Below are 13,130 nucleotides of genomic sequence, written 5' to 3'. Positions count from 1 at the left end.
GATTACAGTGCAAAGACGTTTCTGGTAGAGGTACCAAATTGATCCTCCAAGTGGGTGGAACATTCGCAGATGATGTCGACAGTTTCTAGATACAGGATGTGTATGTAAAGAAAGAGCCCTGGCCGCCCTCATGTTCCTGAGGAAAATGTTGCACGAATTCAAACTGCTTTCCAACATAGTCTTTCAAAATCAACTCTTCGTGCTAGTCGGGAGTTAAAACTATTTTTACCGACAGTCTGACGTGTTTTGAGACGACGGTTGGTTATGAAGCCGTACAAGTTACAGCTGTTACAAGCTCTGCATCCTGATGACAAATGCAAACGCATGGCATTTTGTAACGAGATTCTTGATGCTATTTACAATGTAAACACTTTCGCACAACGCTCCGTGTTCAGTGATGAAGCGACTTTCCATGTTAGTGGTCAGGTAGACAAACACAAGGGGCCTACAGAACCCACATGCAGCCATTGAACGTATACGAAATTCGCTCAAAGTCAATGTGTTTTGTGCGATATCCCGATCATCTGCTTATGGACCACTCTTCTTTGATGGAAACACGGTTAACGGGCAGCAGTACCTCTCTATGTTACAAAAGTGGCTGTTTCCGAGGCTGCACGAAGACAACTCCATATTTCAACAAGATGGTGCACCCCGTCACTGGAGTCCCCAAGTGCGTGAATATCTGAATGAAACCATACCGAATCGTTGGATTGCTCGTCAAGGAGCTGGCGGCCTAGCATGTCTCAGCTAGGCTCCACGGTCGCCGGATTTGACCCTCTGACTTCTTCCTGTGCGGTTTCGTTAAAGACAACGTTTATGTACCACCACTCTCACAGAATCTGGAAGAGTTGAAGAACCGGATCCGTACTGCCATAATATCAGTGACGAAGGACATGCTTGCCAGAGTAAGGGAAGACTTAGAGTATCTATGTGATATTGTTCGTATCGCTGATGGAGGACACATTGAACATTTGTAATCTGAACTTGAGAGGTTCGTAAATATGTGTGTTAAGCTCATATTCGTATGTCTTAAAGTTTAATAAATACTTGCGTTCGAAATACGTATTTTCTTTTTGAAACACCCTGTATTGAAGCCTCCTAATGATGATAATTACTGGAGGAAAAGTAATTGCAAAAAAGAAACCAGCTTATGAGTTTTACGAGAAGGTTAGGAGAAGAATGGTACAATGCACGTTCAGGTAATCATGTACCGATACGCTTACTGCGGCTGGTCCCGGCGGAGGTTCCAGTCCTCCCTCGGGCATGAGTGTGAGTGTTTGTCATTAGGATAATTTAGGTTAAGTAGTGTGTAAGCTTAGGACTGATGACCTTAGCAGTTAAGTCGCATAAGATTTCACACACATTTGAACATTTTTGAACATAGAAAAGATGTGGAATTATTTCAAAGAGATAGTATCGACGTCAATTGAGAACTGTATACCAAATAAATTAATAAGTGATGGTACTGATCCTCCCATGGTATACCAAATGGGTGAGATCGCTGTTGCAGAAGCAAGGAAAAAACGTGCTAAATTTAAAAGAATGCAAAATCCTCAAGATTGGCAAAGTTTTGCAGAAGTTTGAAAGATAGCACTACTTCAATGCGAGATGTTTATAATAATTTGTACAACGAAACTCAGTCCCGGAATACGTCAAAAAACCCAAAGAGATTCTGCTTATACATAAAACATACCAGTGGCAAGACGAAATCAATACCTTCAAAGCGCGATAACAACGTTGAAGTCACTGATGAGAGTGCCACTAAAGCAGAGTTATTAAACACGGTTTTCTGAAACTCCTTCACCACAGTGATGAAGTTAATGTTCCTGAATTCCAAACAAGAACAACTTCCAAGATGAGAAACATAGAAGTATGTATCCTCAGTGTAACAAACCAGCTTAAATTACTTAATAAAGGCCTCCGTTCCAGATTGTATACTAGTCAGGTTCCCTTTAGAGTAAGTAGATGCAATAGCTCCATATTTAGCAATTATATACAACCGCTCGCTCACAGAAAGATTCGCACCTAAAAACTGGAAAATTGTTAAAATCACACCAATTCCCTAAAAGGGAAATAGGAGTAATCTGCTGAATTACAGGCCCATATCACTAACGTCGATTTTCATTAGGGTTCTGAACATATATTAGGTTCGAACATTATGAATTACCTCGAAGAAAACGATTCAGAAAATGTCGTTCTTGTGAAACACAACTAGCTCTTCATACTCATGAAGTAATGAGTGATATGGACAGGGGATGTCAAATGGATTCCATGTTTTTAGATTTCCAGAAGGCTTTCGACACCTTTCCTCACAAGTGTCATCTAACAGAACTTAGTTCCTATGGAATATCGCCTCAGTTGTGCGACTGGATTCATGATTTTCTGTCAGAAAGGTTACAGTTTGTAGTAATAGACGGAAAGTCATCGAGTAAAACAGAATGTAATATCCGGCGTTCCCCAAGGAAGTGTTATAGGTGCTCTATTGTTCCTCATCTATATTAACGACATCGGAGACAATCTGAGTAGCCGTCTTAGATTGTTTGCAGATGATGCTGTCATTTACTGTCTTGTAAAGTCATCAGATTATCAAAATGGCTGGTAAAATGATGTAGATACACTATCTGTAAGGTGCGAAAAGTGGCAATTGACCCTGAATGAAGAAAAGTGTGAAGTTATTCACAAGAGTACTAAAAGAATTTCGATTACGTGATAACTTACCCAAACCTGAAGGCCGAAAATTCAAAAAAATACTTAGGGATTACAATTACTGTAGGCAGCCGCAAACCGCGCGGTGAATTATGTCCTGCCTCGCTCTTTCGACAGTGCAAACGAATGCATACACTAGTTGCAAAGGAAAGGGGGTTGAAATGAAAGTATATGATTCGCAAAAGTGGACTGTATTTAGAGATTACAATGCGAGAGACAGTTACAGATGCGTGTGCGCTGCTTGGCGGTCACTTCCCCGTCTCCTGTTGTTCCGACCAGTTCCGGTGGTGCATTGTATGGACTTCCGGCCAGAAAAAATTCTTACCTGCATCCAGTGTCCGGTCGCTGCTGCGCCCTTGTCACACTTTGCACCAATACAGAACAATTGCAAATAACCTAAATTGGAGCGATCACATAGATAGTGTTGTGGGTAGAGCAAACCAAAGACTGCGATTCGTTGGCAGAACACTTAGAAGGTGCATCAGGTCTACTAAAAAGACTGCTTACACGACACTCGTCCACCCTATTCTGAGGTAGTGCTGTGCGGTGTGGGATCTGCATCAGGTGGGACTGACGGATGACATCGAAAAAGTTCAAAGAAGGGCCGCACGTTTTGTATTATCGCGAAATAAGGAAGATAGCGTCACAGACGTGATACGTAAATTGGTGTGGCAATCATTAAAACGGAGGCGTTTTTCCTTGCGACGGGAACTTCTTACAGAATTTCAATCACTAGTTTTCTCCTCCGCTTGCGAAAAATTTCTGTTGGCACCCATCTACATAGAAAGAAATGATCAAATCGACAAAATAAGAGGAACTAGGGCTCGCAGAGAAAAATTTAAGTGCTCGTTTCTCCAGCAGACTGTTCGAGAGTGGAACGGTAGACAGCTTGAAGGTGGTTCATTGAACACTCTGCCAGGCATTTTATTGTGAATAGCAGAGTAATCAAGTAGATGTAGATGTACTTGCACCTGACGTATTTAAAAACTTTCCTATACTTTATCGCCTTTGTCAACTTTATAACTAAATCGCAATATAGTTTAGTGGTTTACGAAGCAGCAGCCTTCAGCTAAGCGAAAAAATGGTGTGGCTGACATTACGGGTCGCTGGGGCAGATAGAAACTGAAACAGAAGCCCCATCATGGCAACATTACAGCATATGTTTTATGAAACGTGAAGGCGGGTTAGGAGCGGTTTTACTACTACCGGGAAAGACATTAAAGCGTCGGTTCTGCTTGATACACTCTGTTGGCTTGAATCGTTGGCGTGAATACTACGCCTCGGCAATGGAAAGTAAAACCGTTCCTCGTAACAGGCCCTACATCAACTATACTGAATAAAGAGGTGTAGGAAACGCTACAGCTCACAAAGGAGATTCACTACGCTAAAAGAAATTTAGAACTGCTACTTTATATGCTTTTCAAATAATTGTCTGCTTAATGCACTTATGAAGTTCGCAGAACGAAAGCGCTTTTGCCACAATATGCAACAAACTACGGAATCAGAGTGAATTTAGTTGTCTATGAGCAGCACAAGTCTATTGGTATTAACAAGTGTATTGAACGAGTACTCATACCTTGTGACGTAATAATGAGTTTCACTCAGGATTTAACTAAAATAATACGGCGTGCTACACTGAGAGCTCTTCGTTAGCTAATTCAAATTTCTAAATTTTTACTTAAACTGGCAAATGATTTTAAATTAAAAATTTCACATTAGCAATACATGAGATGTCAAATAGCGCTAACAAATACAAGGTTATTATAAATGACTGAAACGATTTCACAGAGTTTCTCTAGCTATATTCTTTGACTAAAAGTGCTCCATATATGTGCAAAAGGGAATTCTGATGACTTTTTAACCAAGCAGTTAAGACTTCCATATGCCAAACGAAATTTTGATGGAGGGTACCTTATCCACAAAGTGACTTGGACTCGAAATGTTTGCTTCAAGTCAATAGCCCAAAGCTATGTTTCTTACCTGCAATGTCAATTTGGATCTCAACATACTATTGTATTTGATGGGTATCCATGTGAAGGAGACAAATGTAGCACAAAGACTGCTAAGAGGATTCGTAGGTCCAAAAAACATTCTTCGGTTGACGTTGTGGTTGAATAAGATATGGTGAACCAAGTCCCTCAGGACAAGTTCTTGTACAACTAACGAAACAAGATGCGTTTGATCACACTTCTTAAAAAGGAATTTCTGGAGTGTAGCGTTGAAGTGCACCAGGCACAAGAAGATGCTGACGTTATGACTGTAACATCTGTCATTTCAAGAACCAAAGATTTTGGAAGTGTTGTCGTTGTAGGAGAAGATGTTGACCTGCTTATGCTCAAGACCGGTTTGGGGCAAGGCCTAGAAAACTTATTTTTCTTAAAGCCAGGTAGAGGAAATGTAGAAGACAAGTGGTTTTCTACTGCATCTTAGAAGTTTGACAGTGAATATATTCTGTTCACTCACGCCTTTAGCGGATGTGATACAATATCCGCTTCTTTTGGTCAAGGAAAAATTAAGCGCTGAAATATTGTTGCGAAAAATGAACACCTAACTTCAGCACTTTGCACGTTCAATGAACCACATGCTACCCATGAAGAAATAATAACAGCAACAGAACAATTTACTATCGCATTGTATTGTGGAGGTTTCAGCAGTTCCCACACACTAGACCATTTGCGGTACCAGCTGTTCGCCAAGTCTGCCACAAAAAGCAAACTGAATCTTGCACGGTTGCCACCTACACTAGATGCTGCACAACATCACTCGTTGCGGACTTACCAAAAAGTCCAAAGTTGGATGGGAAACTGGAAATCTCCTGAGAAATGGGGCTGGAATCACAGTGACCGCGGTCCAATACCCGCTATAATGAGCCAAGATCCAGCATCTGAAGCACTTCTTCACATTGTTTCATGCTCATGCAAGCTGAACTGTGGCGGAGCGTGCTCCTGCAGAAAATCGGGTTTGAAATGTTCTTCAATTTGCAAGAAATGTATTGAGGTCAACTGTGAAAACGTGCCGAAATTTTTATATGAAGCCAGTGAAGAAGATGAAACTTCCTGGCAGATTAAAACTGTGTGCCCGACCGAGACTCGAACTCGGGACCTTTGCCTTTCGCGGGCAAGTGCTCTACCAACTGAGCTACCGAAACACGACTCACGCCCGGTACTCGCAGCTTTACTTCTGCCAGTATCCGTCTCCTACCTTCCAAACTTTACAGAAGCTCTTCTGCGAAACATGCAGAACTAGCACTCCTGAAAGAAAGGATACTGTGGAGACATGGCTTAGCCACAGCCTGGGGGATGTTTCCAGAATGAGATTTTCACTCTGCAGCGGAGTGTGCGCTGATATGAAACTTCCTGGCAGATTAAAACTGTGTGCCCGACCGAGACTCGAACTCGGGACCTTTGCCTTTCGCGGGCAAGTGCTCTACCAACTGAGCTACCGAAACACGACTCACGCCCGGTACTCGCAGCTTTACTTCTGCCAGTATCCGTCTCCTACCTTCCAAACTTTACAGAAGCTCTTCTGCGAAACATGCAGAACTAGCACTCCTGAAAGAAAGGATACTGTGGAGACATGGCTTAGCCACAGCCTGGGGGATGTTTCCAGAATGAGATTTTCACTTCTTTCAGGAGTGCTAGTTCTGCATGTTTCGCAGAAGAGCTTCTGTAAAGTTTGGAAGGTAGGAGACGGATACTGGCAGAAGTAAAGCTGTGAGTACCGCGCGTGAGTCGTGTTTCGGTAGCTCAGTTGGTAGAGCACTTGCCCGCGAAAGGCAAAGGTCCCGAGTTCGAGTCTCGGTCGGGCACACAGTTTTAATCTGCCAGGAAGTTTCATATCAGCGCACACTCCGCTGCAGAGTGAAAATCTCATTCCAGTGAAGAAGATGTTATGGAGGATGTTGAGGAAACCGCTGACGAAATCAACGAACTTGCTGAGGCTGACTCGCTGTTTAAAGAAGAGGTCAATCTGGGATCAACTCTAGGTACAGACCCTGAATCCCTAACTCAAGGTATTTCTGGTGACACTGAAGAACCTGGCCAATCAAAACGTTGGACGTGATGCTCATATCTGTCTCAAGTGCGCTAATGTGCAATATTACAAGTATTACACACCCAGAACTATCAACATTTTTAGTAACTGACAATGCATTTTAATTGTAATAAAGATACTTATTTTTAATGTCAATTGTGTGGCTTTTATACACAAGAATAATTACGTACCTAATTAGGTTGCCTATTGCAGCTAATAAGAGTTCAGTTTCCTGAGACAATTTATTTTGTGTGTGTGTGTGTGTGTGTGTGTGTGTGTGTGTGTGTGTGTGTGTGTGTGTGTCTATGTCTCTTAATGATTTATTTTTATATTTATAGTTTTACAAGTACCAGGGCTGAGGTGGCCCATAGTGAACTTCAGGTAGTGATGTAAGAATCACAATAGTTGGGTGCCCAGAAATCCTCATGTTGCATACAGAGAAATTGAATACTTGAAAGTGGGGTGGTAAATTCCAACATACAGGGCGTTACAAAAAGGTACGGCCAAACTTTCAGAAAACATTCCTGACACACAAATAAAAAAAATATATTATGTGGACATGTGTCCGGAAACGCTTAATTTCCATGTTAGAGCTCATTTTAGTTTCGTCCACCTACGCTCAATGGAGCATGTTATCATCATTTCATACGGGACACACTACCTGTGCTGCTAGAACATGTGCCTTTACAAGTACGACACAGCATGTGATTCATGCACGATGGAGCTCCTGCACATTTAAATAGAAGTGTTCGTACGCTTCTCAACAACAGATTCGGTGACCGATGGATTGGTAGAGGCGGACCAATTCCATGGCCTCCACGCTCTCCACACCTCAACTCTCTTGACTTTTATTTATGGGGGCATTTGAAAGCTCTTGTCTACGCAATCCCGGTACCAAATGTAGAGACTCTTCGTGCTCGTATTGTGAACGGCTGTGATACAATACGCCGTTCTCCAGGACTGCATCAGCTCATCTGGGATTCCATGCGACGGAGGGTGGATGCATATTTCCTCGCTAACGGAGGACATTTTGAACATTTCCTGTAACAAAGTGTTTCAAGTCACGCTGGTACGTTCTGTTGCTGTGTGTTTCCATTCCGTGATTAATGTGATTTGAAAAGAAGTAATAAAATGAGCTCTAACATGGAAAGTAAGCGTTTTCGGACACACTTCCACATAACATATTTTCTTTCTTTGTGTGTGAGGAATGTTTCCTGAAAGTTTGGCCGTACCTTTTTGAAACACCTCTATAATATGGTGTATAATGTATTTATACTACACAAATAGAAACTGAAAAATAGTGTTCAAAAATAAGGTATCTTACCACTATGCTCAAAATTTGAGAAGTTGATATTTTTTGAGGTGCTGTAGCGCCTTAGATATTGGGAGTAGAAAAAATTGGCAAGAATCAAATTTGTAGAGTATTTCGTGCTCTTTAAAAAAGAAAATATACGTTAAAGCAATAGAAGCAAATGAAACTGAGATATTTTGAAAAAACGGAAAAAGGCCGAAATTTTCAAAGTTTTTTGACTGCAGAAAGTTTTCCCAAGCGAAATTTTGTTGGCAACTCGGTTTTTTAATATTTCCAACCATATGAACAAGTTGAAAAAATAAACTCTTCTACCACACCTTTTGCAAGGTTATTCTGCAATTTGACTGGACTAATAATACCATACTAAGAAAACGTGTAGTGGAGGCCATGACATGAACTACACTTTTGGCCATTAAAATTGCTACACCATGAAGAAATGCAGATGACATACGGGTATTCATTGGACACATATATTATACTAGAACTGACATGTGATAACATTTTCACTCAATTCGGGTGCATAGATCCTGAGAAAACAGTACCCAGGAAAACCACCTCTGGCCGTAATAACGGCCTTGATACGCCTGGGTATTGAGTCAAACAGAGCTTGGATGGCGTGTACAGGCACAGTTGCCCATGCAGCTTCAACTCGATACCACAGTTCATCAAGAGTAGTGAGTGGCGTGTTGTGACGAGACAGTTGCTCGGTCACCATTGACCAGACGTTTTCAATTGGTGAGAGATCTGGAGAATGTGTTGCTCAGGGCAACAGTCGAACATTTTCTGTATCCAGAAAGGCCCGTACAGGACCTACAAGATGCGGTCTTGCATTATCCTGGTGAAATGTAGGAATCGCAGGGATCGAATGAAGGGTAGAGCCCAAGGGTCAAAGCACATCTGAAATGTAACGTCCACCGTTCAAAGTGCCGTCAATGTGAACAAGAGGTGACCGAGACGTGTATCCAATGGCACCCCATACCATCACGACGGAAGATACGCCAGTATGGCGATGCTGAATACACGCTTCCAATGTGCGTACACCGCGATTTCGCCAAACACGGTTCGACCATCAGAATGCTGTAAGCAGAACCTGGATTCATCTGAAAAAATGAGGTTTTGCCATTCGTGCACCCAGGTTCGTCGTTGAGTACACCATCGCAGGCGCTCCTGTCTGTGAAGCGGCGTGGAGGGTAACCGCAGCCATGGTCTCCGAGATGATAGTCCATGCTGCTGCAAACGTCGTCGAACTGTTCGTACAGATGGTTACTGTCTTACAAAGGTCCCCATCTCTTGACTCAGGGATCAAGACCTGGCTGCACGATCCGTTCCAACCATGAGGACAAGATGCCTGTCATATCGACTGCTAGTGATACGGTGCCATTAGGATCCAGCATGGCGTTCCGTATTACCCTCCTGAACCCACCGATTCGTTAGTCTGCTGACAGTCATTGGATCTCGACCAACGCGAGCAGCAATGTCGCGATGCGATAAACCGCAATTGCGATAGGCTACAATCCGACCTTTATCGAAGTCGGAAACGTGATGTGATGGTACGCATTTCTCTTCCTTACACGAGGCATCAGAACAACGTATCACCAGGCAACACCGGTCAACTGCTGTTTGTGTATGAGAAATCGGTTGGAAACTTTCCTCATATCAGCACGTTGAAGGTGTCGCCACCGGCGCCAACATTGTGTGAATGCTCTGAAAAGCTAATCATTTGCGTATCACAGCATCTTCTTCCCGTCGGTTAAATTTCGCTTCTGTAGCACGTCACCTTCGTGGTGCAGCAATTTTAATGGCCAGTAGAGTACTAATCATCGCACAACCACGATCGATCCATCGGTTTCTCAGTTTGCTATTTAAGAACAAAAACATCCTGAAGGAAGTGGGGTGGATCAACATCCTGTCGATCTCCAGTTGTGGCTTGAGCCAGTTTTCCAGTATGTCCAGATACATGTGGCCTGTAACGGTCTTTTCGCAGAAGAAAAAGGGACCATAAAATTTTAAATCGTGATACTGCAAGAGCACACTTTTGGTGGATCTCGAAAGTGCTGCATGATACGTGGGGATCCTGTCTCCAGATTCACAAGTTTTTACCTGTTCACTTTGACTGTCACAAAACACGTTGTTTCATCACAAAACTCATCCTCTTCCGTAATCTGTTGCAAAAAATGGTTCAAATGGCTCTGAGCACTATGAGACCTAACTTCTGTGGTCATCAGTCGCCTAGAACTTAGAACTAATTAAACCTAATTAACCTAAGGGCACCACATACATCCATGTCCGAAGCAGGATTCGAACCTGCGACAGTAGCGGTCGCTTGACTCCAGACTGTAGCGGCTAGATCAGCACGGCCGGCCGGGTAAGCTGTTGCAACTATGTCGAAAATTCGTAGTGTCTTTCTTTTTCAAAGAGAGTCAGGACTTGCAGCAGTTGTAAGAGTAACGCTTCAGCATCAATCGTTTCCTCGAGGTCTTCCAAATCTTCGGTCGTGGTACATTCAGCTCTCTGCTTGCTCTGTTCGTCGACTTCTGTGGGCTACGTGCGAAGCTCGACCTCTCGCTGTGAAACGTTTCTTCACTCACTGCGGGTTTGCCTTGCAGAGGCGTACTGGAGCTTGAAATTGTGCGTATCATCGCTTAATTGAGTTGTCAATTGGTGGATATTTGTTGAATTTCGATCTGAAGTGACGTTGCACTCTTACGATAGACTAACTTCAATTCATTTCGAGCACAACGTACTCTTTCTCGGCCCTGTCGCCATCTTGCCTCACTGCTCACTGCTGCGCTCTCGTGGCAGAATCTCAGATGCGGCTGCAACATTACAAAACTTTTTGTGTTTTTCTATATGAGTGTTAAGTTTTGTGCTAATATGTCAATTAATGTAGCTGCAGTGAATTTATGAAATTTGTACTGCTAGCCAAATACAAAGGGAAGATTGAGATCATATGCCTACGGAAACAAAGCATGCGTATCATCTGACTCACCGAAAAAGGAAGGAACTTAAAAGATTGACAAGAAGAAGAAGTAAAGTGAAAGGAGAAGGATTTTGAAATTCCTTACCCATCTCGGAACGTGGACTGCCATTGAGCTTAACGCCACGACTGCTTTTACAACGATAGACAAATTTTTTGACTGTATGCAAAAAAAAACAAAGAACAAATTGTCTCTTATCAGTTCTACCCTTTATTAGTAATTTATAACCTGCTGAAGTCAAATTTCAAAGATAGTATGATTATGGTTTAAGGTCCCATTCACGATGAGGTGATTATTGACGGAGCACAAGATCGGATAAGGAAGTTTGGGAAGGGAGTAGGCCGTGCCTCTTCAAAGGAACGATCTCAGCACAATCCCTACACTACTTAGGTAAATCAAGGATAGCCTGAGTAGGACTGCAGCGATACGCCAATGACTCATCTCGCACGGTGCTGTTTGAACTTATATTTACAAAGTTTTGCGTTCGAAGCGTTTAGAAATTCCCTATATGTGGTTGACAGTGTGTGGTGAATATGCCATCATAAAAAACTGTAAGTCTTCGACATGCTGTTTATCAGGTGCCTCCATTTTAGGGTAAAGATTTTGAGCCTTACGAATATGAGCCTAGAACTACCTCGAGAAACAGTGTAGCATTAGCATGTGGTGTCTCGTTGTATCCCTTTTGAACTATTGCTTGCTTAGTATCCTGAGAATGTGGAAGTGAAGGGCACAATTGGTTTTCATAAGTCTTTGGCCCATCTACTTATCGATGCAAAGTAGATCGTACATCATATTAAGTATACTGAATAAAATTATTAAATTATAGTCGGCGTGATATTGAGTGACTATTAAAACGACAACTAGGGGTCAAATTTAAACTAAAATTGTTTGTGAATCAAACCCATTTTTCGTGGTAAATAAAGAACTAGCTTCCACAATCGTTTGTTGTAACCAGCAAGTGAGGTACCGAATAATGTCGTACAACAAATTGGAATTAAACTTCATTTCTAAGCTGCTTCACAAAGTATCATTAAGGTAACAAAATTGTACTACATGGCCTTTATTCGCTCAATTTGTAAGTAATGCAACAGTGTGAATACGCTGGTGGATGCTACCGTAAAAACGAGTCCAATATGTTTTCACTGTACCACGGTCTAGATGTAAATTCTCCTCATGTTTGTCAACGAATACAAGAGGTCTTCAAACAGCGCTCTGTTACACCAGCAGGTTTGCGTCTCGCCTGCAGGTCATTTAAAAGGGAGGCAGAGCTGTTGGGCACTCGTCTTGGAAGGCTTACCTGCCTCAGCGATACAGATAGCCGTACAGTAGGCGATACCGCAATGGTGAGGCATGTGTTGAGAGGCCAGACAAAAGTGTGGTTCCTGAAGGCGGGCAGGAGCCTTTTTAGTAGATTCAGGGGCAACAATCTGGAAGGTCCGATGCAAGATGGTCTTGTAACATCAACGAAACCGCCTTGCCGTGGTGGTATGGTGACTGGAGGAAAGCAAGAGGAAAACTACAGGCGTAATTTTTCCCAAGGGCATGCAGCTCTACTGTATGGTTAAATGATGTGGCATCCTCTTGGGTAAAATATTCTGGAGGTAAAGTAGCCCTGCATTCAGACCTCATGGTGGGGGCAGTGAGGGTAGGCAATCAGGAGGATCTCGTTATCAGGAGAAACAAAACTGGCGTACTACGTATTGGAATGTGGAATGTCAGAGCCCTTAATTGGGCAGGTAGGTTAAAAAATTAAAAAAAGAGAATGGCCTGGTTGGTAGTGGGAATTAGTGAAGTTCAATGGCACGAGGAACAGGATGTCTGCTCAGATGAATACAGAGTTATAAATACAAAATCAGGTAGAGTCTTAGCAAGACTAGGTTCGATAATTAATATGGAAATAGGAATGTGGGTAAGCTATTATGAACAACAAAGTGAATTCTTCATTATAGCTGTGATAGACATGAAACCCACACCCACCAAAGTAATATCAGTTTATAATCTAAACAGCTCTGCATATGATGAAGAGGCTGAAGAAATGTATGGTGAGTTGAAAGAAATTACTTGACTCGTTAAGGAAGGTGAAAATTTATTAGTCATGGTGG

The 13,130-nt window shown here is 42.4% G+C and overlaps 1 protein-coding gene across 1 annotated transcript in view; it reads right to left on the bottom strand.

The window, feature by feature from the left end:
- Nucleotides 1-3,802: 3,802 nt before the first annotated feature.
- Nucleotides 3,803-13,130, bottom strand: part of LOC126285232 (serine protease inhibitor I/II-like) — a 109,647-nt gene continuing 100,319 nt past the window's right edge. Inside the window, exon 6 of the mRNA XM_049984530.1 lies at nucleotides 3,803-3,828. Within this exon, the coding sequence (XP_049840487.1) occupies nucleotides 3,803-3,828 (26 nt within the window). The remainder of the gene's footprint in view (nucleotides 3,829-13,130) is intronic.

The sequence above is a fragment of the Schistocerca gregaria genome, chromosome 8 (genome assembly GCF_023897955.1).
Source record: "Schistocerca gregaria isolate iqSchGreg1 chromosome 8, iqSchGreg1.2, whole genome shotgun sequence".
NCBI classification, from domain to species: domain Eukaryota; kingdom Metazoa; phylum Arthropoda; class Insecta; order Orthoptera; family Acrididae; genus Schistocerca; species Schistocerca gregaria.
The sequence above is the reverse complement of the archived record's forward strand: the minus strand, read 5'-3'. Positions and strand labels throughout refer to the sequence as shown.